The following is a 27,963-nucleotide window of genomic DNA, read 5'->3' on the forward strand; positions in this document are numbered from 1 at the left end:
ACAGGCCATAACTGTTACATGGGAAGGAACAGCTGAAATGCAGATGGGGCCACACTGAACACCACAACTGCTGAAAGCTTAACAAAGGAGTCTGAATTTCATTTTTTTTTTCCTATATTCAAAGTTCGGTCATGATGAGATCAGGAAGGTGTTTCAATGATGTTTATCTAAAAACAAAAATATGTAGGATTGGAAAGAGGAAGTAGGTAAGAGATTACTGTCATGCTCCATATGTGAAACAATGAAGTCTCCAGCTATGGCAATGGCTATGAAATAAGACAAGAGCAGCAGATAATGCAGTATTACAGAGGAACCAGCAGTATGGAGTAATTCAGTTGGAAAGGCAATAAAAAAGGAAGGGCTTGAGATTATGAGTCAGAAGGGTGAATATGACATTAATGGAAGAACTAGGTATTGGATGAAAAAGAAAGTGACATTTAAATCTACTGAATTTCAGAAGTTTCATATCCATCAGTTTACCATGGGTTTAAGTGACACAGTGTGAAACGAGGAGTTGATCTACCTAAAAAAGTGTGAGTAGCAAGCAGCAGTGATATTCACAGTAAGCACAGTGAACTTGTTCTTTATTACTGTAGGTTTTTTCAGTGGATCTAACTAAGTGCAAAATCCCAATATCTTCTAAATTCTCAAACTCTACAAGGTAGTGACCCTATCTATCTTTTTCAAATCCTATTGCTTTGTATCTGACCATGTATACAGAGAGTACACAAACTTTTGACCATGGTTCACAGACTGATATTTGAGCCTTGTTCATTATATATCAGAATCATGAAAATACTTTGCACATAGGCAATGAAATCATTTTAGACATTTACTAGTAATAATAGAAGTCTTTCTGCCAGTTTGTAACAAAAAGCTAGAAGTAATCATTGTCATCTATTACATAAGTAATATTCTGCTAAGATAACATCACTTGGCCCTGCTCTATCTAAGGTGATTAGGGAAAATGGAAGCATTTAACTTTTTTTCTAGTCTAAAGCAAAGATAATTTAAGATATTTTGAACCAAGAAGATATTAATCGACAAAAAGCATTAAATATCACTGATACTCTTTTGTGAGTATACATAACCACTTTTGCCACAGCCTTTTCAAAATGCTTAAAAAAAAAGCTTTATATGAAAAATGAGAAGCTGTGCTGATCAGAACAAATAAACAATTAAAAACAAAATCTAATGCTGTGAGCCTGGCATATAGTGTCAAATAAATTTTTTTTAAATAAATGATTCAATATACTGTATAGAAGGAATTTACTGGATATACGATATTCTTTGTTACTGGCTGATTTCCTGAAGCTCTTCCTGTTAACTATTTCCTTATCTCCTTGGTTCTTCTCTAAACCCACTCTAATCAGGTTTGCTCTCAACTGTCCAAGGAGTCTGCCCTTATCAAAGTCAATAGTGTTTTCCAACTTGACAAATCCAAAGGTTACTTCATTGTCATCTTACCAGACTTGGCAGCAGGTGGCACAGACATTAGCTTTCTCCTCCTTGAAATGGCTTATCTTGGATTCCCTGATGCCCAACTCTCTAGTTCTTCTCTCACCCCTGTTTCTTTCCCTTTTGTACAACCTCTAAATTCTTGTGTCCACAGAACTCTGTCCTGGGCTCCTTTTCTCCTTGAGCTCTAGACTCTCCCAAAGAGTTCTGAAGATGTCCCATGGTTTAAAATACCAATGTTACCTAAATGATTCCCAAATCTGTTAAAATTAAAATTTAAGCATATTAAAATTCCAGACTTCTATAACCAGCCATCACCTGCAGTCTCGACATGGACAATCAATATTTGACTTCAGCATACACAAAACAGAACTCTTGATCCCCTCTCCCCAACCCACCAAAACAATGTTACTTCACAAGAAGAGGGATTATCGTATACCAAGAGCCTAGAAAAGTGCCTGACTAGAACGGGCACTGTGTTAAAACAAAAATACCCTAATCAGAGAAGCCACATCATACTATGCTTAATATAAAAGCTCCATTAGGTAAACATTGACGATCCCTAGATGCTGCCAGAAATTCCTATACTTTTATCTCGTCCCTTTAGAGGAGAGCAGGTGGTTCAGTGTTTTGACCCAGGCCACAGTTCTCAAGTGTGGGAGCAGAGTGGAATTCCAAAGGACAATACAGAGTGCCAACCCAAGAGGATGCAAAAACAGTCTCCTAGATGAAGTCCAGAAGCCTAAGAACTTCATAGGCAACACAGAGGTAAAACCAGGCCCACAAGCAAAAGATCTACAGCAGGACAATGAGTGGTGCCTGGAGAGATTACTTGAAGGATTAATATGTAGTTCCTGTTCATTTTAAACAACACTGGCCCATGCCCACAGTAGGGTGAGGCCACCTGCAATTCATTCTTCACATCACAGAGAAGTGGCTTTCCAGACCCTCAATTTGTTCCAGTCATTCCTTTGCTTATATCCTAACACTGTTCTCTACCATAAAGTAAATTCCAAGCTCTTTGATTTAGTGTATAAGGTCATAAGTATTCAAATCCTTTCTTAACTCTTTAGCCTCTTCTAGTACTCCAGCAACACACACCATACCTCCCTTTCATGCTCCTCATGCCGTTGTTAAAGCTGTTTTCTCCCTGATGGTTAATTTTGTGTTCATCATCCAAAACTCAGAATTACTGTTTTCTTAAAACCTTTGTTAAACGTCAATTAAATGTCCAAGAAAGAATTGGGTTTCCACACTCCCAAACCAACTCTATTTCCTGGCACCCAGCTAGACTGTTCCCAGCTTCGCCTACATTAGATGTGACCACAGGACAAAGTCCTCAGATGGGATGTCAGGCCAGGGGTCCTCAATTCTCACTGTGCATCAGCATTACATGGGAAAATTATTAAAAAGAGGTATTAGGCCTGACCTCCGCAGACCATTTCACTTAGTCTGCAGGGAGGCCCAAGTATTAAAGCTCTTCTGTTCGTTCTAATGTGTATATAAAGTTGGAGAGCACTAAAGAAATCCATGCCAATTATCCAATAAAAATGAAGATACTGCCACCCATGTGCTCCTGCTGTACAGTATACATACCCCCAGTAATGTACTGATCAACTACACCATTACATTTCATACATCTATATGATTTATACATCTATACCATTTATACAACTATACCATTTTATACATCTGTCTACTGACCACATATAAATGCCTTGAGGGAAGGAATCAAACTTTGTCATTTATGTATTTTCACTGCTTAACCTAGTAACTGACAGTTTTCTTAGGTATTCAATGACTTTTTTTTTTTGTTTTGAGAGAGTCTCGCTTTGTCCAGCCCACTGCAGTCTCACTGCAGTCCAGTTCAGGCTGCAGTGGTGTGATTGTGGCTCACTGTAACCTCTGCCTCCTGGGTTCAGCGAATTGCCTCAGCCTCCCAAGTAGCTGGGATTACATGTGCGTGCCATCATGCCCAGACAATTTTTTTGTATTTTTAGTAGAGACGGGTTTCACCATGTTGGCCAGGCTGGTCTGGAACTCCCAACCTCAAGTGACCCACCCACCTCAGCCTCCCAAAGTGCTGAGATTACAGGTGTGAGCCACCACGCCTGGCCAATGAACATTTTTGAATAAATAAAAGAAAAAATATATATCAAATATATAATTTTAAATTTGTTAGACTATTTTCATTAAACGACCATGAAAAATAAAGATACAGTTGCTTATGATGCTTGAAACAGTACACCCATATAATCCTTTCTTATTTATTAGTAGTTGAGAATAGACTTTGAAGTACTTTAGCAAAAATACTTTCTTTTTAGTATTACTACCACAAAGATGCGATCTCTTTGTAAAGCTGTGTTCTCTTATTTTTAAAAAGTGGAAAAGTTGGGATAACTTTCTAATTTCCATAGAGTAGAACTAGATAAAGAGAAAAATCTAAAAATAAATGCAGGAATGTCTAAAGGTAACCTATATTCATTATCTAGGGAGATTCTGGAGAAAGAAAAGACAAATTCAACAAAACATTTTAGAAGAGACCTCATTTTAGAATATTCTTATGTAACTCTGCCACATGTAAGCCAAAGGTAAGAAACAAAATAATGCACAGCCAAATGGAGCAACACTAATAAAGCCTATAATTTGTTAGGAATATGTTAAAATTACACTGACAATTTAAAAATTTGTGAGAGCAGAAGCAATACTACCAGAGACTCAAATTCATTTTAGTAAAATTAAATTCGTCTGATTTACATTATGATACATTTATTTACCAAAAAAGTGAACACATATATAAATATTATGGCCACTCCAATGATTAATTTCAGAATTTCAAAAATTATATAACAATATAACTATTCTTAAGATCTTAAGTTTTTCCCTTGCTATATCCCCAAACACAAAACCTGCCATTTAATACATTTACTTACTCTCCTCAAATGTTTTGAGATTTTAAAATATATATATAATTATATATATATATGAGAAAAATATGCTCATATATATGAGAAAAATATACTCCTCCAAAATATACTCGCTACCATGGTATTTGTTTTTCTATTTCAGAAGTCATTTTTGAAAGTCATTTTGAAAGGTGTCCAATGCAACTGTCAGTAGAATGTGCTATTATTTTTGCTTAAGTAGACAAATTACTGTATGTTAAATGAAACCTATTATCAATCACAGGCTACTAGTTAGGAAAAAAAGAGACAGTGGTAGAAGTCAGTTCCCAGTTTCCTTTGGGGATTCACATTTCTCTCCCTGTTTTCCTTCTGCACACCTTCAATGAAGAGGTTCAAAATGGTTAATGCCTCATGGTTCCTGGACTTCTAGGGAAAGACACCCATGGTGACCACACCAACTGCCTATTTATTGATTTCTTTAAACTCTTAGACTCAAAGCACTTAATCTCCAAAGCAAAAGCTTCTAGGGAAAGGAAATCATAAACCTGAAGTCTACTTTTTAACCATTCACAAATATTTCTGCTTATCCCTTACAAATACGCAAACAGTTCTGTGATGTTACTTAATATGGGTGGTGTAGTCTTCAGACATGAAGAATTTGAGTCGGAGGAGGGATAAGTGAACAAGGTCTCAATTAACTTTGCTTCGACACTCAGATAAATCTGGGTGAGTCACTTTCTTCAGTTAATGGAATGAGATCATAAAAGATTAATGAAAGCTGCTTTTGGCAGAAAAGAGCAGGATCTAGATAGCTATAAAATTCAGTTACTTAATCATTTTAAGAGACAAATATAGAAGTTAAAGGAGAATTATAGGAGTAGATAAGGTACTATGTATCCCACTCTTCAGATTCTGTTCATTTAGGATTGCCTGTCTCTCTATAGTCCATAAGATGCTTACCTACCTCTGTTAATATCTCAAACACAACCCCATCTCCTCTCATACTACAGTAGTCAATGATGTGCAGATCCCCAAAACGCCATGTACTTCACACCTCCATACTTTGCATGTGCCTGTCCCTCTGCCCAGAACACCTTAGCATCTACTCATTTTGGAGAACCTCTTCATGATGTATCCAGAAGCAGAAATTAACAATACCACTGTAGCATTTACAATAGCATTTTTTTTTCTATAAACCTTGCAAAAATCTAGGTTTTATCTGTCTCTAGGTTCCTGTTATTTAACACAATGCATAGTGGAAACTATATATACATACATACATATATATATATATACACACACACATATATATATGCGCCCTGCATGATTATAGATAATGGGTTAACTAATTAATTTGAACTTACTGCATTACCTTATGTTATATTTAAAAATAACCTTTAATAAACACATTTGGTTTAGGAAAGGCAGCTGATTAACTGGTACCACTTAAGTAACAGCATTTTCATTTAAAAAAGTGAAATAAAATTATTCTTATTGACTATAAAACATATAGTTTTAATATTATGTAACATTGTTTCTCTAAAATAATATATATTTGAAATTAACTGCATTTCCTTAAAATATTCCGAAATTAAACTTTCCACTGACGGATTATTCTCCCTTCACTCCAGTTCTTTTTTTATAACATCCCAATTCAACTATATCACAGCTAACAATTTCAGATTCTTGTAGTTATGCCACTCATTTTGGACTATACATGTTGACCTTCTTTACTTTCTTAATATTTCATTCTATGAATGTGCACCACTGCAGATACATTATTCTCAAATCAAAGAATCCAAAGTATGAAATTTTAATAGCACAATAGCTAATCTAGAAGCTACTTACATTGTTTTTATTCTTTTTTATGTTTTCTTGATAACAATAACAATTTGTCTTTCAGTTATCCCTGATTTCATATCTTAACTGTGGTATGTGCTATCTTCTATCTTAGTGTTTTAAAAGTTTCCTTCACGCCCTAATGTTAACAATTAATACGTTACTGGCTCTGACTCAAAGAAATGTAAATATCCTTTTTCAGAAGAGAGTTTCCTGTTTTTCCACTCCTGATGCTAATCCTGAAGCTCTGGGACAAAGGATATGACCAAATGATGGTCATCGATGTCATGTGGCAGCCCTGGCAAGACTCCCTTCTCATTCTTGTCCTTTCCTTCTTGAGTCTCCAGACATTGCCTGGCTGCTGCCATCCTGCACACTTCACCAGAACAGCCCTTGATCCTGAGCTTCTGACTCTTAAGCAAGCAACATCTTTGAGATTTTCTAGGAGATTTGTGCTGCCAAAAACAAGGGACCACATAAGGGTAAACATATACAGAAGTGAGACTGTTACAGTTAGGAGGAGGCTCAAACCTTTTCCTGAAACATGGAGAAGGTGGGGCAAATCTCATTGACATACACCTGAGCCAGGTTCCAGCAGCTCCACTGGCTTTAGATCCTTCCTGCCTCCCCAAGGCCTGCTCTTCTATTTCTCTTCTCAGGCTATTCCTTTCTATAAAGAACAGACTAGTTTCTGTGATTTATATTGCTTTGCCTTATCTTTTCTTTTTAACCTTTGTTGGAATATAACAAAAGAAAAAATATACAGGCATACGTCATTTTATTGAACTCCTCTTTATCGCACTTTGCAGATACTATGTTTTTTACACATTGAAGGTTTGTGGCAATCCTGAGTCAAGCAAGTCTATAAGTGCTATTTTTCCAACAGCATGTGCTCACTTCTGTGTCTCATTTTGATAATTCTCACAATATTTCAAACTCTTTCATTGTTATTATATCTGTTAAGGTGATCTGTGATCAGCGATCTTTGGTGTCACTATTGCAACTGTTTTAAGGCACCATGAACTGCTCCCATATAAGACAACAAACTCATTCAATAAATGTTATGTGTGTTCTGACTGTCCAGCCATTTCCTCATTTCTTTCCCTCCACTCAGCCCTGTCTATTCCCTAAAACACACCAACATTGAAATTAGGCCAATTAATAACCTGATAATGGCCTTTAAGTGTTCAAGTGAAATGAAGAGTCACATATCTCTCACTTTAAGTCAAAAGCTAGAAGGGATTAAGCTTAGAAAGGCATGTCATAAGGAGAGGCAGGTCAAATGCTAGGCCTCTTGCCCCAAACAGCCAAATTGAAGGATATGATAAAGGTAAGGAAGCTGCAGAAGAAAAGTTTGAAGCTAGGAGAAGTTGGTTCATGAGGTTAAAGGCAATAAGCCATCTCCATAACAAAGGTGCAAGATGAAGCAGCAAGTGCTGATGTAGAAGCTGCAGCAAGTTATCCAGAAGATCTAGCTAAGATCATTGAAGAAAGTGACTAAACTAAACAACATATTTTAATGTAGATGAAACAGCTTTCTATCGGAAGATGCCATCTAGGGATTTCATAGCTACCGAGAAGTCCATGCCTGGTTTCAAAGCTGCAAAGGATGGGCTGATTCTCTTGTTAGTCGCTAATGAAGCTGGTGAGTTTAGGTTGAAGCTAATGCTTCAGAATAGTAAGCGATTACTATTCTGAAAACATTAGGGATTTCAAGAATCATGCTAAATCTACTTTGCTAGTACTCCATAAATGGGACAACAGAGCCTGGATGACAGCACATATGTTTCCAGCATGGTTTTCTGAATATTGAGACTTCTAAGAAAATAAAGATTCCTTTCAAAATAGTATTGCTCACTGACAATGCACTTAGTAACCCAAGGGTTCTGATGGAGATGTACAAGAAGATTCACATTGATTTCATGCCTGCTAACATAACATCCACTCTGCAGCCCATGAATCAAGAAGGAATTTTGACTTTCAAGTCTTATTATTTAAGAAATACATTTCGTAAAGCTATAGTTGCCACAGATAGTGATTGCACGATGGATTGGAGCAAAGTAAATGGAAAACCTTCTGGAAAGGATTCACCATTCTAGGTGCCATTAACACACTTGTGATTCAAGGGAGGAGGTCAAAATGTCAACATGAACAGGCATTTGGAAGAAGTTGATTCCGATCCTCATAAATGCCTTTGAGGGATTCAAGACTTCCGTGAAGGAAGTAACTGGAGATGTTCTAGAAATAGCAAGAGAATTCGAAATAGAAGTGGAGCCTAAAGATGTGACTGAATTGCTAAAATCTCGTGATAAAACTTGAATGCGTGAGGTATTGCTTCTTATGGATGAACAAAGAAAGTTGTTTCTTGAGGTGAAATCTAATCCTAGTGAAGATGCTGTGAACACTGTTGAAATGACAAAGGATTTAGAATATTTATACAAATGTAGCTGATAAAGCAGTGGCAGGGTATGAGAGGACTAATTCCAATTTTAAAAGATGTTCTTCTGTGGATAAAATATTATCAAACAGCGTCAGATATTATTCGGAAATCTTCTGTGAAGAGTGAATTGCCGTGGCAAACTTCATTGTTGTCTTATTTAAGGAAACTGCTACAGCCAACCTAGTGAGTAAGCAGCCATCCACATCAAGGTGAGACCATCTACCAGCAAAAAGATTATGACTTGTTGAGGGCTCAAATGATTGGTAGCATTTTTTAAAACATACAGTATTTTTAAATTAAGGTACATAGATTATTTTTTAAACACAATGATATTATACACCTAATAGACTACAGTACAGTACAAACATAAATTTTATATGCAGTGTGAAATTTTAAAAAATTGTGTAACCTGCTTTATTGCAATATTCACTTTGTGGCAGTGGTCTGGAACTGGACCCACAATATCTCCAAGGTATGCTTGCATGGCATTCAGAAAAAAAAAAGTGTCTTGGCTGCTTTCTAAACAATTTATTTTCATAATTTCTGTAAAATGATTATTATTTGTCCTTATTTACAGGGGTACTCTTTCTTTTTGTTTTAAAATCAATCAAAAATAATCCTCAAGCTTTTCTTTCAAATCTCAAAACTGAAAGAAATTATAGTTTTAGCTCAGACATATAAAGAGCTTGGAAGTCATCACTCCCATCCTTAGAATAAAAAGTTGGGCAAGCTGCAAATCATTGACTTTTCTTGAACTTCTCAAGAGAACTGAGGGTGCAGGGGAAACCACTAACCAAAATCTAGAAAGATGGGCAAATCCAGAAAGACGCAGTACTTGGAGCAGAAGTTGCTGTATGCCATGAGTGGTAGGAACATTTACTTGTCTAGTAATTTTGAAAAATTACTAGGAGCTGGGTGCAGATAGTAACAAGCTCCTGGAGCCAATCATAAAGATGCCCCCAAACTGTGCTAGACTTTCCTTTTAGTTACCCCACCAAGTTCTCACAGTGAGGATCCAAAAAAGATCCCCATATGGCCATGGCAGAAAAAAGGAGGAGAAAGTCATTGTTCAATCTCCCAGATCCTTCTCTTCAACAAAAGCAGGAAGGTTTTGCCTGAGGGAAACACTGAAAACTTATCCCAGGTGGAGGAAGAAAATACCACCCCACTCCAGCCCTCTTGACTCACGTACTGAAAAGCAAAAACAAAAAACAGAGTGAACAGGAGACAGTACTTCAAAAAAAGAGACTAGGAAACTGCAGTCAGGGAACAGAATGAAGAACATGGTAGTAGGAGGGAACAATCCTTCTAGACCAGAAACAAAAACACTTACGAAGGTTATAGGTCCCCTAAAAGATTGAGATTTAATTAGATTAAAGGACACTCCATCTCTCCAACACCTTACCACAACACCAACACAGTTCCAGGATGACAAGAATGGATTGGTGACAGCTAAAAGAGCTGTAGGATGTAGACTTTCTCTGGGGCGGAGTACTTAGGGAAGCCCAGTCAAAAAGGGAGACAAAAATAAGGATACTGGAGGAATTTGAAGTTTCTCGTACTTATGGCTACAAGAAACATTAAACATTAAACGCAGCTCAACTCCTACTCAGATTAACGAAAATATTCATATGAAAGCCTTAGTTACCTCAGTTCTCAGTTCTCGTTACCTGATATATCCGGCTTACAACAAAAAAATTACGAGGCACATCAAAAACAAAAAAACAAAAGAAACAGTCTGGAGAGATAGAGCAAGCATCTGAACTAGATTCAGATATGAGACAGATGTTAGAATTATCAAACAAGGAATTTAAATTACTATTATTAATAGGCTAAGGGCCCTAATGTAAAAAGTTGAAAACATGCAAGAACAATGCATAATACAAGCAGGAGATGGAAACTACCAAAAATCAAAAGGAAATGCTAGAAATAAATAAAAACATCGTGAAAGAAATGAAATATGCCTTTGATAGGCTCATTAGCCTATCGTATTAGCAATCCTAATACTTGACATTGCTGAGGAAAGAATCAGCGAGCTTAAAGACATGTCAATAAAATCTTCCCAACCTGAAATACAAAGAGAAAAAGAGTTGATCAAACAACAGAACATCCCAGGACTATGGGATAACACAGGTGATACAAGTATGGGTGACATAAACATATCTGGAATACCAGAAAAAGAATAAAGAGGGGATAGGACAGAAGGAATTTTTGAAGTAATAACAGCAGCGAACTTTCCAAAATTAAAGATAGACACTGACCCCCAGATACAGGAAGCTCAGAAAAATACCAAGCAAAAGAAATACACACACACACACACACACACACACACACACACACACCCCTAGACATAGTATATTCGAATTGCAGAAAAAATGAAAGAAGGAAAAACTCTTGAAGGAAGCCATAAGGGGGAAAATAACACCTTACCTCTAAAGGGTAAAGGATAAGAACTACATTAGACTTCTCATCAGAAATCATGCAAACAAAAAGACAGTGTGGTGACATTTTCAGAGTGTTGAAAGAAAAAAAAAACTAACAGATAATTCTATATCCAGTGAAATCATATTTTAAATGTGAAGAAGAAACAACAACTTTCTCAGACAAAAACTGAGAGACTGCATCACCACTAGTCTTGGCCTGCAAGACATATTAAAAGAAGTTCTTCAGAGATAAGGAAAATAGTATCAGTAAGAAACCTGAATCTACATAAAGAAATGAAAGAGCATCAGAGGAAGAATAAATGAAAGTAAAATATATGTAATATTTTATTTTTCCTATAACTGTTCAAAGCAATAATAGAAAGAATATATTGGGAGGTTATAGTATATTGTAAGTGAAGTGAATGACAGCAATGTTATAAGGGAAGAGAGGAAGGAATTGGGTATAGTCTATTATGGAGTAGCTGCAGTACACATGAAGTCTTATAGTATAGTGTTATCTGAGGGTAGACTTAGATTATTTAAAAATGTGTATTTTAAACTCTAGGATAATCACCAAAACTTTGTTTCTTAAAAAAATATATAAACAGTACAACAAAATATAAAAGAATGGAATTCATATAAAGTGTTCTCTCAAAATTAGAGAAGGCATAAAAAGTAGGGGAGGGCAAAGAACAAATGCATGGAAGTGGTAAAAGCTACAAAGATTATAAAATTTAATCCAAGTATATTAGTAATCACCTTAAATATGAGTGGCCTAAACATACCCATTAAAAGAACAAGATGATCCGTCTGGATTTTAAAAAAAGAAAACTTTAGCCAGGCGCGGTGGCTTACTCCTGTAATCCCATCACTTTGGGAGGCTGAGGCGGGCAGATCATGAGGTCAGGAGATCGAGACCATCCTGGCCAACATGGTGAAACCCCGTCTCCACTAAAAATACAAAAATTAGCCAGGCATGGTGGTGTGTGCCTGTAATCCCAGCTACTCGGGAGGCTGAGGCAGGAGAATCAGTCGAACCCAGGAGGTAGAGGTTGCAGTGAGCTGAGATCACACCGCTGCACTCCAGCCTGGGCAACAGAGCAAGACTCCGTCTCAGAAAAAAAGAAAAACTTCAAGACCCAATTGCACACTGTCTACAAAACATCTACTTTAAAAATAAAGACTTAGGTTAAAAGTAAACAGATGGAGAAAGAGATACCATGTTAACCTTAATAAAAAGAAAGCTGGAGTGGCTATATTAGCTTAAGACAATGTAGACTTCAGAAAAAGGAAAATAATCAAGGATAAAAAGGAATACTGTATCACGATAAAGGAGTCAATTCTACAAAAAGACATAATAATCCTAATACAAATATATGTACCTAATAGAGTATCAAAATATATGAGACAAATACTGAGAGAACTGAACGGACAAATAAACAAATCTGCTATTTTTTATTTTTGTTGCTGTTCAGGTCAATGCTGAGCAAGGACAAACCCACTGTTATAGTCAGAGATCTGAATTGCAAGTAGGTTTCAAATCACGGAAGACTAAAACCAGGGTGCCCATAGTCCAGCTGATTCTTTAGTAGGCAGACAACTTAAACATATTTTAAGCTAATAACATAAACTCATAGGAACGTGGAAATATATTTTATAACCTTGTAACATCTAGTATATTCTAATCCATATGTTGTAACTCATTTAGAGGTCTTATAATTTCTTTGTTTTAAAATCAATAAAAAATAATCCATAAGCTTTTCTTTCAAATCTCAGAACTGAAAGGAATTATACCTCTAACTGAGACATATAAAGAGCTTGGAAGTCATCACTCCCATCCTCATAATAAAAAGCTGGGCAAGCTGCAAATAAATGACATTTCTTGGACTTATGAAGTCTTTTCTTATAAAGACTCTAGCCACTATAGAGGTAAAATATGTTTTTTCACTCAACTTGGATTCCCTCATACCTACAGAGGTTTTGGACTTCAACAAAGCTCAACAAATATCTACTGAATATCTGAATCTGAATTTTCCCACTAAATTATGTTCATCAACATTTATTTGTACAGGTGAGCTACTGTTTCACTAAAAATACAAAGTTCCAGCTGAAGTTATCTTTTAAATAGAAGAGTTTGGTTTTATAGTCATCTTCTACTATTATCAAATAACTACCTGGTTTAATAAAACAATGAAATCAATTACGGTGAGTACACAAATTGTTCACAGAGTTAAAGCTCCACAGTGATTTACTATTAACTCTATTAATTTGTTGATTTGAAATGATCCACAAATTACCAATGCAAAGTAACCAATATGGATATAACTCTGAAATTAAGAGATGATTTGCAAAAAGATTAAAAATAAAAATGTACATTATAGAAGTGTAACTCTTAAGGAACACATAAATTTTTAAGTGTCAGAATTTTATCAATTTAAGTTGTATATTAGGGCATAAATAATTTATGCCCCCAACATAAACAAACAAAATGCAAATACAGAAGGACTACATTATTAGACAAATCATTGGGTCTAAAAAATGAAAAATGTGAAACATGATTTTATCCCCCCCACCAACTTTTTTTTTTTTTTTTTTTTTTTTTTTTTAAGACGAGTCTTGCTTTGTTGCCAGGCTGGAGCACAGTGACATGATCTCAGCTCACTACACCCTCTGCTTCCCAGGTTCAAGCAATTATCCTGCCTCTGCCTCCTGAGTAGCTGGGACTACAGGTGCGCACCACCACACCCAGCTAATTTTTCTATTTTTGGTAGAAATCAGGTTTCACTATGCTGCCCAGGATGGTCTCTATCTCCTGACCTCAAGATCCGCCTGCCTCAGCCTCCCAAAGCGCTGTTACAGGCGTGAGCCACTATGCCTGGCCTTTATCCCATTTTTGTATGTATAGCTAGAATAACAACTGAAGAGAAAATATAATATAGACTCTGTCTTCTCTTTAAATTACATATTTCAACAATCATCCTCAATTTATTTCTATCTGGGTGAGTTAAATTAAAAAATTTAAAATTTCATTACTTCCATACAACTCAGAAGATCAGCATCCTATCTTTATAAAATACTATTTTGCAGTAAGAAATATCTATTTATTATAATTTGCCAAGCTTCTTCAGATAGGAGATGATTTTCATTTTACTCTACAGGGCATGGCCCATTTATACCTAATAGACACAAATTGATGTCCTAAAATAGGGCACATAGGGACAATTATTTACTAGATAAGAAGTACTGATATTCTTCCCTTTCTACCAAATACGTCTTTCAAAACTTCTCTCATCACTATGTGATTTATTAAAATTCAATTTTGCTCAACTTTCCAAGTAAAGTGATTATAGCAAGTAAAGTATATCTTCATAGGCTTGTAAATACTTCATGTTTATTCCACGAGTCAGACAGGGGAATGAAAAATATCATAGACCACTTACCTGACATGCATTATAAAGGAGCTGGTGTTCTAGTTTTTTAATACCCAGAATCTGCTGAAACATTTCATAGAGTTGTTCCTTGCTCAGAATAAGTTCAGACACTGCACTTAAGGTCATTCTATTTGGCTGTTTGCACAAGTCCTCTTCACCCCTGTAAATGGCATCATATTTGGCTATCCATGAGCTCAACACTGTCTCTTTGCTCAAGCCATCTATTTCTGGCAAACTCCGCACACGTTTTTCTATGTTTTTCTTAAATACTTCTCTGAAGTCATTAGCAGAACACCCTCCACTCTGAACCATTCTGGCCACTCGGTCACTCTTTAGAAAAACCTGAAAAACAAACAAACAAAAAAACCCAATTACAATTAGGTGTGGGTGCTAACACCACTTGCTTTCAGCAGTCCAGCCAGAATTTCTACAAATATTTCAGCCAAATAGTCCACAATGATTCAAAATGTTTTATAATACATGGTAACCAATGTAATAATGGTGGCCCCAAATCTCTCTAAAGTGTTAAAATGTTTAGGAGACACAGTATACAGTAAAAAAAAAAAAAAAAAAAAACCTGTAAGATAGTTTACTTTGACCTGTATGTCTCCCACCTCTAAAACTAAATCCTTTAGAGTGACGTCCTTATGAATGTGATTTGTGCTCTTATACACAGACTCCAGAACTCTCTCAAGCCTTCCACCACATGTGTTCAGAGTGAAAGGACAGCTGTCTGTGAATCAGGAAGCAGGTCTTCACAGACACCAAATGGGCTAACACCCTGATTTTGGACTTCCCAAATCTCCAGAACTGTGAGAAATAAATGACCATTGTTTATAAGAAAAATAAAAAAAAGATTAGGAAAACTGGAGATATGAACCCAACATCCATACCTGTGTCTGAGAGTTCTAGTTGGTTTTTCAGCAAGGAGAGAATCCTCTATCATTTGAGTGTGGACTTGAAGACCAATAGTAGGGTAAGTCTAGTATCCAAGTCTATATTCATCATATGTAATTTTTACTCAAAATTGCCCAACAGCTGAGAGGCTAGAATATACCTGTCCCCACCCCTGATTTTACCACCTCCGCAACTTCTTACACACTTATCATAACTAGGAGGAATGGAGGCTTGAAAAAGCAATACCTCTAAGGGACTTCTAATTGTCCATTACTACTGAAAAGAAAATAAAATAAAAACAATGACAACCATAGGGTAAGATGTTCATGAGACAGGTAGCAAGGGTTGGGTAAAAATAAGTACAGTAATAAGGTCATATTTGGGAAGAGACACCAGATTTGGCCTTAAATCTCTCTATTCTGCTAAGTTATGTATCTAAGTATCAGTTAAGATTCATTAAACATCTATTATGCTGTCAATATTCCTAAGAATCCTCTATAAGCCATGTAAGACTGCTTTTATTATTGCTTTATTCTTTCCATAATGTCAAAATACTCTCCCAAAAAAGCCTGCAGGACAATTTAATAGAACCTCCATAAATTTTTTGCTGTTATTGAGCTTACAGAATAAAAATTCATGTCAACTTTTTTTTTTTTTTTTTTTTTGAAACAGGGTCTCACTCTGTCGCCCAGGCTGGAGCCCAGTGACACAATCACAGCTCACTGCAGTCTTGACATCCCAGGCTCAAGCAATCCTCCCACCTCAGCTTCCCAAGTAGCTGGGACCTGCAAACACACACCATCATGCCTGGGCTAGTTTTTGTAATTTTTTTGTAGATATGGGGTCTCACTTATGTGGCTCAGGCTGGTCTCAAACTCCTGGGCTCAAGTAATCCTCCTGCCTTGACCTCCCAAAGTGGTAGGATTACAGGCATGAGCCACTATGCCTGGCCTCAACTTTTACCCTAAGAACTGACTTATTATAGTGATATACTCCCAAGTTATGATCATACTACTTGCACCACACTTCCATGCCTGTCTGCATGTGGGCAAGCAGCACACCTGCTTGATACAGTCAAAGTGGACTCACTTGAACCACTGGCTGGCATGCTCAACCACCTGACCCCAAGCCTTTTCCCTCCACTTTAGTTCTCGCTCTTAAGGTCACTCACACTAACTGTTTTTCTTGTTTCCTATCTTTGCTCAATGGCAAGAAGATTCCTGGAACTCAAATATTTTGGTTGAGACTTACATACTGAACTACTGATAGTAAATTCTGCATTGGCAAATAAGATGCTCCTCAAACTACAATGAGGTTACGTCCTAATGAGTCTGTCATAAGTTAAAAATATCATATTAAAAAAGCATTTAATACACCTAACTTACCTGAAACATGCTCAAAACACTTACATTAGCCTACAGTTGGGAAAAAATCATCTAATGCGAAGCTTACTTTATGATAAAGTATTGAACATCTCATGTAATTTGTCAAATATTATACTGAGTATGAAAAGCAGAATGGCTGTATAGGCAGTCAAAATATGGTTTCCACTGAGTTGTATCACTTTTGTACCATTGTAAAGTCGAAAAATCATAAGCAGAACTGTCATGAGTCAGGGATCCTCTGTGTGTGTAACACATTCCCAAAATTCTTCCTCTGTCTTTACCAACTCTGGCTCTATTACTTACTATTGGAAAGTCTCCCTGTCTTATTTTTTATGTTTTTAAGGCAACACAAATTAATTCTTAAGTGACAGGTATACGAATAGTGTTTTAAATATTTCTATATCAAAGACAATGAAATTGAGATGTTTAACAATATGTTTTGTCTAAGAATGACAAGAACTACTTCAGAACTCAGATGTGTCTCCACCTCCCTTCTCAACCTCATCTAATCACTCGCATTGAGCAGTGACATTTAACATAAACTGTATATTTATAACCTGCATAAGAAGTATTCATATGCAATTTAAAACTATATTCACAAATATTAAAAGTATTTATACATATGATCTTATATATTACCTTATATACACATGATTTTGGTCTATTTGTACCCTAATTTCTGTAATATTTGTATCTCAAGGTGGAACTCAGGGAAGCTCAGTAGTTAAAGGGATGGACTCTGCCAGCTATTAATCTGTTGCTTCTCAGCTCCATTCTTCCACGTTTCCATTGCCCTGCCTGTGTCAGCTAACACAATTTTTTTTTTTTTCCTGCTCTGTCACCCAGGCTGGAGTGCAATGGCATCATGTCAGTTCACTGCAAACTCCACCTCCCAGGTTCAGGTGATTCTCCTGCCTCAGCCTCCTAAGTAGCTGGGACTACGGGCATGTGCCACCATGGCCAGTTAATTTTTGTATTTTTAGTAGAGACAGGGTTTCACCATGTTGGTCAGGCTTGTCTCGAACTCCTGACCTCATGATCCGCCTGCCTCAGCCTCCCAAAGTGCTGAGATTACAGGTGTGAGCCACGGCGCCCAGCCAGCTAACACAATTTTAAGCAACATCAGTAGAGGCTGCCAGAGGACTTACACTGGAAGAAAAAGGGCTGTTCTTCCTGGTTCTCTTCTTACCTGAAGGCATGTGGCAGCAACCCTTGGGCAGCTTTTCTCCAGATCCCTAAGAATGGTCTCCCAACGTACTATCCCCACTGGCAGATTCCCAGTGAGTTCTGCAGTGTGGCACCCCTCTGTGGACAGCTTCCCCCTAGGACCCCAGAAGGCCAATCCCCTGCAAGTCTCCCTACAACACTTCGGTGAACTACTCTGCCATGCAGTGAGACACACCTTCTCCAGTGAGGTCTGGATTCCAGCCCTGGGGTAGGGGGTGCCTCTTTGGGTACTCTGTTCCCTGTTTCTGCTACTCCTATATTCTTTAGAGTTTTCTTTATCCACAGTAACCAATTTATTATTGTTTATATTAACTGTTCCCTGTTCAATTATTGTGTGTTCTCTGTCTTCATAGTGCACTCTAACTGATACAAAAACACTGAAGAACTGCAATATTGTTCCTATAGGAAAATATTCTAAGTCAAAACAACCAACTTTGAGAAATTTAGTAATGTGTGTATCGTTTGACGAGCAAGATATAAAGTGAAGTATGAATACCTAAGGAGGGGCATCAGAAAACCCTTTAATTGCTTAATTTCTAATACGCTAAATTGGCAGGCATTTTATATTTTCCCACTTCTTCTGCCTAACAGAGTCAAAGCTAGATTCCACCAAGTAACCAAACCACATTTTTGAAACAAGGACACCAAGAAACTTACATTTTTGAATTCATTTCCCCTACAAAACCATACCTGAAACCATACTCAATCCAATTAGATGTAATATAATCAACATTTAGTAAGTGTTAACAACATTTCAGGGATTCTGCTAAGTGTTGGGAGCACAAGGAGAAATGAGCCAAAGGCCTTGCCTTCAAACAGTCACAGCACCTAAGAGAGACATGATACACATGAAAATATAATAGGGTGACGGCAGCAATGGAAACCCACAGAGGGAGAAAAGGCAAAAGAAAAGAAGTTATTAACTCTGTTTGGGGGCCAGAGTATGAGAGGAGAGGAGCACAGGGCAGAGACAAGGGCCTCATGTTTTGAACAACCCATGAATTGTGTGACAGAGAAAGAGAGAAAAAAAGGATACTTCGAGAAAAAGAAAATAAAAGAACAATGGCAATAAAGCACAAAAGAATAACACTGCAAGGCCTTTTGCGGGAAATACAAGGACTTACATACTAGCAGGGACATTCACTATAAGAGTGGGGGCCAAGTGGGGGAGGGAGGACTCTGGGCTCTATCTGGTGACGCAGAAGTCAAGGGTAGCTGGGTAGCCAAGGTGCTAAAATGATGAGAAGCATGCATTAGGTAACTGGTGGCAGCACCAAGGGTAGACAACAAGTGACCAGAGCAGACACTGGGACATCAGTTATCACATGAACACAACAGACCTGGTGGAAAACAATAAGGGCTAGGACTAGGCTAGAGAGAAAGGTGGTGTTAATGAGGATGTGGGAAATAGAAAGAATGTGTCTTGGTAATTTACAAAATGTGGAACATAAGACAGGGAAAATTGGAAAATTGCATGTTTTTTACTTGGGTGTCCAGATTCCAGTAACCAAAAATAAAGAATACAGGTGGAAGCCCATGTGTGTGCGTTTGTATATGGTGGTGAATGTTGGGAGAGTCATGGAAAATCAGTTTAGTTTTGGTACAGGTCAGCTTTGGAGACAAAGTATGGTAAAAAACAAAACAAAACAGAAAGAATCAAGACAAAATATTCTGAAATGCCTACATTTTAAAATTTGGCAAAAGAACTGGATCCATGGCAGGTTGGTGGTGTCAGAGTAGAAGAAAAAATATGGATTTACCAGCAGTCAAGAAAGGAGATGGTTTCAGGATAAGAGACACAGAGACAGTCTCAGTCAAGATAAGAGAGATAGAGACAGTCCCACAGGCCTTTTAAAAATCTCCCTTTGTCCATTTGTCCATCTCATCATGAGAGAGAGACAGAGAATTACCAAGTGCCATAAGAGAAATCAGGTCAAATGAAGAGAGATTTGCTGGTTTTTTATCATTGCCAGGTCATTTTTGACAGACAAGATTTACTGGAGTAGTGAAGAGCAGAAGCTCTTGTCTCCGGAGAGGAAGTCCTATCTTCCTGCCACCTTATCCCTCTACCTTACTCTTTCATCTTGCTCTGTTTTTTGTTTCTGCATATAACATCATCTGACATGCATTTATTGCCCGTCCCCCCACCAAAATAGAAGGTAAGCACCTCAGCAGCAACTTTGTTTTGTTTGCTCAAAATCCAGTACCTAACACAGAGCCTGTCCCTTAGTGAGAGCTTAATAAAAATTTGTTGGCCAGCGCAGTAGCTCACACCTGTAATCCCAGCACTTTGGGAGGCCAAGGTGAGCAGATGGCTTGAGCTCACAAGTTTAAGACCAGGCTGGGCAAAATGGTGAAACCCTGCTCTACCAAAAATATGAAAAATTAGCCGAGTGTAGTGGCACATGCCTGTGGTCCTAGCTACACAGTAGACTGAGGTGGGAAGACTGCTCAATCCCAAAAGCTGGAGGTTGTAGTGAGCCATGATCACACCACTGCACTCCAAACTGGGTGACAGAGTGAGACCTTGTCTAAAGAAAAACAATTATATGTATATATTTGTTGAGAAAAAGTAATTACTACCCCCACACACTGAAATCTCCAGAGATAAACAGGAGGATTATACACGCATCTAACTCACAGGTGTCCTACAATACTGATGACTGTGGGAAAAGAACCAGGGGATGGATAAATATTCAGTAACTGGAAGTCTAGAAGTGATGTATTGAAAGGCACAAGCTCCAGAAGGAAATGGGCTTTCACATGGAGGAGGAAGAGTAACAATCTGAAAGCAGGAATGAAGACCCATTCTCTTGGCCCTATGTGGAGAGGACAATGAAAGGCCCACAATCATAAGAAGGCTACATTTCCCCTCTGTCCTCAGTCTGCTGATTAGGTGTGGGGCCTTCCACATCACACATACTCTGAAGGCCATCACGAAGCCTGATCCATCAACCTTTAGTTTTACTTAAGCTCCGCATTTAGATCTCTAATATCACTCCCATCTCTCCTTAGGTGTCCCATTGGCACTCTAAATAAGTCTCAGAGTTCATGACTTTTCCAATATTTGTTCTGCTTCCTGCTTGCCTATCTCAGTGAGTGACAGATCCCAGTTTCCATCCTCCAGGGCCTGGAAATCATTCCTGACTCCTCACATCCTCCATGCTATATTCCCCAACATACAACTTGTCCTGAACCCTGCTGATTCTATCCCCTCAATTCCTCTCAAGTCCTTCTTCACCTCTCCATCTCCCACAACGGTTCTCCCTCCCTTTCCCTGGGGCTCAAGGGATAAGAGCAAACAGGCTTGCAACTGGTCTCTGCCTCAGAGGTTTTTCTGGCAGTCACCCTATTCCTACTACCATTTTTTGCAAACTTATTGTCAATTGGCATATATATATATATATATATATATATATATATATATATATATATATATTTTAAACACTGATCATTTAAATCCTTCTACGGCTTAAAACTATTTCATTGGTTTCATTGGTCTTCCACTGAAATCGTCACCATGGCCTCTGAGGTCCCACTTCAAAAATGTCTCAAACGAGGCTGGGCACAGCGGCTCATGCCTATATCCTAGCACTTTGGGAGGCCAAAGTGAGAGGATCGCTTGAGCTCAGGAGTTGGAGATCAGCCTGGGCAAAACCCTGTCTCTACAATAAAATTTAAAAATTAGCCAGGCGTGGTGGCACATGCCTGTAGTCCCAGCCACTCGGGAGGTTGAGGCAGGTGGATCACTTGAGCCCAGGAGGTTTTTGTTTTGTTTTGTTTTGTTTTATTTTGAGATGGAGTCTCACTCTGTCATCCAGGCTGGAGTCCAGTGGCGCCATCTCAGCTCACTGCAACCTCTGTCTCGCGGGCTGAAGCGATTCTCTCGCCTCAGCCTCTGAGTAGCTGGGACTACAGGCACATGCCACTACGCCCGGCTAATCTTTTTGTATTTTTAGTAGAGACGAGGTTTCACCATGTTAATGAGGTTGGTCTCGAACTCCTGACCTGAAGTGATCCACCTGCCTCAGCCTCCCAAAGTGCTGGGATTACAGGCATGAGCCATGGTGCCCAGCCATGGGCCCAGGAGTTCTAAGCTGCAGAGATCTATGATCTCGCTGCTGCACTCTGGCAGTGAAACCTTTTTTTTTCTTTTTTAAAGTCCCAGACTTCCTCTCTGGTTTCATCATAAGTTATTCTTCCTTGCTGGATCTCTGTGCTCCAATCCCACAGGCCTTTTAAAAACCTCCCATTGTCTACCTCAGCGTCCACTAATTATCTTAGTCGCCATTCAGATCTCCACCCAGTTGATCCTTCCTCAGGAATTTCTTCCCCAGTCAGCCAGGCTTGGCCAGATCCTGTATCATATGCTGTTACAGGACCTTTTCTTTTTTCTTTAAGATATTGATCACACTGTTACTGTAATATTTAAGTAAAAAATTTAATTCCCATCTCTTTTCCTCACTGAACAGTAAGTTCCATGAAGTCAAAGACTGTTTCATTCACCATTCTATCTGTAGCACCTAGCACTAGGCCAGGTACATGGATAGCAGGCACCCAGAAAATACCCACTGGATGAGTGAATGAGTGGTTTGAATAGTTAAACCAATGATTTAATTCCCCCATCCATGCACTTGTATAATTTAAATAATTAATGAATCAGGATGAGGGAACAATACTGCAGAGGAAGAAATCACAATGAATAACATCACAGAGGAAGGGCTGGACTGTGGGGGCTCATGCCTGAAATCCCAGAACTTTGGGAGGCAAAGGTGGGAGAATAACTTGAGCATAAGAGTTCGAGACCAGCCTGGGCAACATAGCAAGACCTCATCTCTACAAAAAAATGTACAAATAACCATATACAGTGGTGCATGCCTGTACTCCCAGCTACTCGGAAAGCTGAGGTGGAAGGATAGCTTGAGCCTAGGAGTTTGAGGCTGCAGTGAACCATGCACTCCAGCCTGGGTGACAGAGTAAGATTATCACTTAAAAAAATACTACTACTACTAATAATAATAATGTTGCAGAGGAAAGAGGGAAAGAGTCAGCCTAGTCTTGTGAGAAGCAGCTGATCAACTGCCTGGAGAGCAGGGCTCTCAGTACAGTGAGAAAGAACCCCTGGATAAGCAAAGAAGGATAGGTACAGAGATGTAATTTGATACAGGAGGCAAAGGAAAACACTAAATAAGTAAGGAAGTGACATGTTGAAAGATTATTTTGGAGAGTATTTAGCAGAGGAGTAGTAAGTAGGAAGGCAGAGGTGTGAGCAAAACTAGGGCAGACTTTAAAGCTGTGAAACCCATCCATACACTTGCATAATTTAAATAATTAATGAACCAGTAAGGTTTACTGATTCCTATTATATGCTCATATAGGAAAGGAGTATAAAACATGGACCTTGTACATATGAAAAGGGGAGGAAAGGATATCAGAGGGAAGGAAGCACAATGAGTAATGTCCCAAAGGAGAGAGATTAGTTTTGTGAGTAAAATAAATTATGCTGTCTAATAAATATAATATTATCTAACACTTCCTATAATCTGTGTTCTTACAGAAATAATAGTAGAGTTTAAGACAGTCTTTCAGGCTTATCAGTTATGAAACTAACAATGATGGGTTTAGTCTCACTAAATATAAAATACCTGAATCCTGCATCCTTTCATAACAACAGTTACCAAGTTAAAGACAGGTAGTGTGGCTACATGTGGAAACTGGTTCCAGAGCTGGTCCCCAGGCATCGGTGGTCACCCTCCAACTTTCTGCTGTGGGACCCAGGATCCTCAGTGAAATTCTGCCTGGAGTACCAGCAGGGCACCAAGCTGGTGTCAAAGCTGTCATGGGAATTCCTTACACTGACAAACTCACCAAGGAGCAGGTATCCTGTCTCCCTAGAGCTCTTCCTGTATTATCTTCTTTAATCCTCACAATCACCCAGTACCCTCTCCAATATCATTCTCTTTTAAAGGTTAAGTGGTTTAAGCTGAGGAGATAAGTAACTGGCTCAAGGCCATACAGCTACTGGGAGAATAGAGACCCGAATACTGGACCTTTGGACTCTAAAATCACTACTCCTTTACTCCCTTTCTCTCCCATTCCTCCACCCCAGCCTAGGTGCACCTTTGGGAGCCAGATGTCCTGCTGGTTGCTGGCCAACACCTGTGGAATTATCCACCAGTGACTTTCTTGTGAAAATGCCACTGGGCACACATCTTATTCAGTGTGGCGGTTAGGAACCTCACGTCGGAAAACTATGACATACTACGTATGTCACATTTGTCCACATTTCAGTAAATTTTAACTTACATATGGCCTTCAATCTGAGCACCACCAACTGCCACTCTTCCCATTAATCTACTCAGCTTATATACCAAATAAGTCACTGAATATCTTAACAAAGTCATGGTGAACTAATAACAAAAGTGAAATGTGATTACTATAACAAGAAACTGTATCTGCCAAAAGTAAGTCTGCTCAGCTGTCTAAACAGGGCTTCAAACATACTTTTCCACAGAAGCCCTTATTGTTCACACATTGCTGTTGATTTGAACCATGCATTACTTCTTTGATTTAAAAGAATTTTATAATGATGAGAAAAACATTATCTGCTTGCCAAATCATTGTGGCGATGAGATGGTTCCGGGAAGGCTGCCACCATGTGTTCAACGAAACGTTGAGAAAAGTACAAGAGGCCCACTTATAAGACATGCCTTTTTCTCCTTAATAATACCAAATAAAATATTGTCTCATAATTTCCGTAACCTATGCTGTCCTTGGAGAAACAGTGATATAGTTTTTAAAACTATTTTTCAGGTGTTATCAATTCATGAAGCTTTTCAACTGTAGTGAAGTTTAGTCCCACTAGAAATCAAATAATTTATGGTTTTCCAGTATGTAAATACTAGTATTTTTTTTTACATGGAAACATTTTACTTCCTGATTCATACATGTTGTAATCCAAACTTAAAAGAGATGCACTTTAAAAAGGAAAATCTGAACCTTACATGTGCTGAAGCTCTAAGACACGAACTGTTTTACTGGATGGAAACACACTAAGGCAGCATTTGTCCATCTGTAGGACCTGGCTGTGACTCACACAAAACAGAGTCCTCTGTGTTGACACCAGACACAGAAACTCAAAGGAGCCCAGTGCTCCATTCTGACTATGCGGTCCAAGAAGACCTGTTAATGCCCTAGATGTGTCGAAAGAACAAGGGTCACATACCGGAAAAGACGAGTGTGCCTCCTCTGATTTTAAGTGAAAACTCTAAAGCGATGTTCTCTCCTTTCATTTCAAGTTATTTTTTGGAAAGGCATCCACCAAGGTGAGTTAAATGATAATGTGTACTAACTTTTTAAAAAAATTATCCAGTCTATCACTGATAGGCATTCAGGTAGGTTCCAAGTCTTTGCTATTATAAATAGTGCTGCAATAAACATATGTGTGCATGTGTCTGAATAAAGAAAATGTGGCACACATACACCATGGAATACCACACAGCCACAAAAAAAAAAAAGAATGAGTTCATGTCCTCTGCAGGGACATGGATGAAGCTGGAAGCCATCATTCCCAGCAAACCAACACAGGACCAGAAAACCAAACACCACACGTTCTCACTCATAAGTGGTAGCTAAACAACGAGAACACATGCACACAGGGAGGGGAACAACATACACCAGAGCCTGTTGAGGGGTGGCGGGGTAAAGGGAGGGAGAGCGCTAGGACAAACACCTAATGCACGCAGGGCTTAAAATTTAGAAGATGGGTTGATAGGTGCAGAAACCACCACGGCACAGGCACATCCATGCAACAAACCTGCATGTTCTGTACATGCATCCCAGAACCCAAAGTAAAAAAACAGAAAAGAAGAAAAGAAATTATAACCTCTTGAACCTCAAAAACAAAATTAAAGACCTACTCATGCATCTTTGGCAAAGGAAGCAAACTTAAGGTAAGGGGGTGGGGAGGAGAGCAATAAACTGTGGGAAAAGCCACAATAATCCGAAACTTGATGGACTGTCTAAATTATTAAAATATTCTTTAAAAAAATGGGTAGATTCCTGCCTAATTACTCTGTTTATGAGAAACACCTACAATACATTAGAGTAGACAATAAAATAACTAAGGGGGAGTACCTCAATTATACATTAGAGTAGACAATAAAATAACTAAGGGGGAGTATCTCAATTACTTTTTAGGGTTCTTCATAAAATTTTATTAATGGCACCTTAAATGTAAACACTACAGAGAAACTGCCAGAAGAATGAAGACTTAGCAGAAAATACATGTCTTTTGCTACAATAATGAGAAAACAAGAGCCAAATGTTTACCTTTAAAGTTGGTTTGCTTACCTTTCAACTTTGACATTCATTTGAAAAATGAGGACATTTTATATACTAGGCTGTATCTCAACTGCTCACTACATTGCAATACAATAAGCTTATGTTCAAGCAACAGTTGGAGAAGGATGCTGTTGGCCCCAGTTAAATATCCACTTCACACAGCATGACTAGAGAGAGATCCTGCCTCCCATGATGACTGATCAGCTCAAGTACCATCTGGAGAGACAGGAGGACATGGAGGCCTGCTGTCAGCTGCTCAGCCACATCCTGGAGGTGCTGTACAGGAAGGACATGGGGCCAACTCAGAGGTACATCCAGATTATCATGGAGAAACTTCTCCAGACTGTGAATCAAACCATCATTTCCCTGGGAACTGATTGTAAGTGCTTGGTGACAGTATTTTTTTTTTCCATGTCACTTTGTATACCCAAAGCCAAGTCAATTTGTTGGCACTGTTGGCACTGTTTTGTGCCAGGCTCTATATCCATCCAAGTCTCCCTCAACCTACCTTTCCAGGCTTCTCTTGCATTGCTCTCAAGAACATATTTTCTGTTCCAGTAAAAGGGCACACTTGTGTAGCCCCCCACACTCTGCGTACATTCACACCCCCATAGCTTATCCATTTGTTCAACAAATGTTTACCAAGACAAACCAAACTGCCAGGCAATGTGATCAGGTGTCATAAGCAAAATGACAAAGGTTTGCTTCCTTCCTAGAGCTTACAGTGGGGCAAACAAATGGTTATACAAACCGATATGCCTGTGGCTTGATAAATACTAGTGAGAATTTCTGGTGCCATAAGTTTGTAACAAAGTTTGAATCTGGCTAAGGTGGTCACAGTGGCTTCCCTGAGGAGGAGAGTAGAGATCTGAAGACAAAGAATTTGCAAATAAAAAGGAACCATGGGGCCAGGGGACAGTGGGTGGAGGGAACACAGCCTATCTAAGGGGGCCTTAAGGCAGCTCCCTGGGCTGCAGTGAAGGGCCCAAGAGTACAGTGGAATGGGAGGTGCCTGAAGAGGACCTGAAGTGCCTTTGTCAGGCCTGGAAAGTGCTCTGGTCTTTATCCCAGGAGCATGGAATGCCATCAATATTTAAGGCAGAGAGTCACATGATAAAAACTGTATTTTGAAAATAGCTAAAATTTATTTCAAGGACTTAATGTATATTAACCCTCACAATTGCATAAAGAAGGTGCTAGTATTTACCTTAAAGGTAAAAAAACGACAACAAAAACCCAAAAAGCATACAGAAGTACACACACATGGCCAAGATCACACAGTCAGAGTGTGGAAGAGTCAAGATTTAAGCCCAATCTCACTCTAGAGCTCCCCTCTTCACCATCATGCAATCAAGTTCAGCAATTTATCAATTTGTGGCTCACTCAACCGAGCTGGCAGGGCCAACGGATAAATGGACTGGTAAGGATTAGGCAGGAGAATGCTCCTGTTCACCTCTTTGTCAAGCATTCCACAGTTTGATGGTATTTCTCTATTCTAAGCCATGTTAACACTTCCCCATGCTCTGTGTAGGTATAAAAAACACTGCTGTCCTGTCTTATACCACATCGTTGTATCTCTCTCTTGTTTAGACTGCAAACTGCACCTTTGAAATC

The 27,963-nt window shown here is 38.5% G+C and overlaps 1 protein-coding gene across 8 annotated transcripts in view; it reads right to left on the reverse strand.

The window, feature by feature from the left end:
* Positions 1-27,963, reverse strand: part of CADPS2 (calcium dependent secretion activator 2) — a 572,739-nt gene that overhangs the window by 336,318 nt on the left and 208,458 nt on the right. For all 8 annotated transcript variants that reach the window (XM_028846226.2, XM_015134824.3, XM_077997218.1 and 5 more), the window contains exon 3: positions 14,507-14,839. In XM_028846226.2, coding sequence (XP_028702059.1) covers positions 14,507-14,839 — 333 coding nt within the window. The remainder of the gene's footprint in view (positions 1-14,506; positions 14,840-27,963) is intronic.

The sequence above is a fragment of the Macaca mulatta genome, chromosome 3 (assembly GCF_049350105.2).
Source record: "Macaca mulatta isolate MMU2019108-1 chromosome 3, T2T-MMU8v2.0, whole genome shotgun sequence".
Taxonomy (NCBI): domain Eukaryota; kingdom Metazoa; phylum Chordata; class Mammalia; order Primates; family Cercopithecidae; genus Macaca; species Macaca mulatta.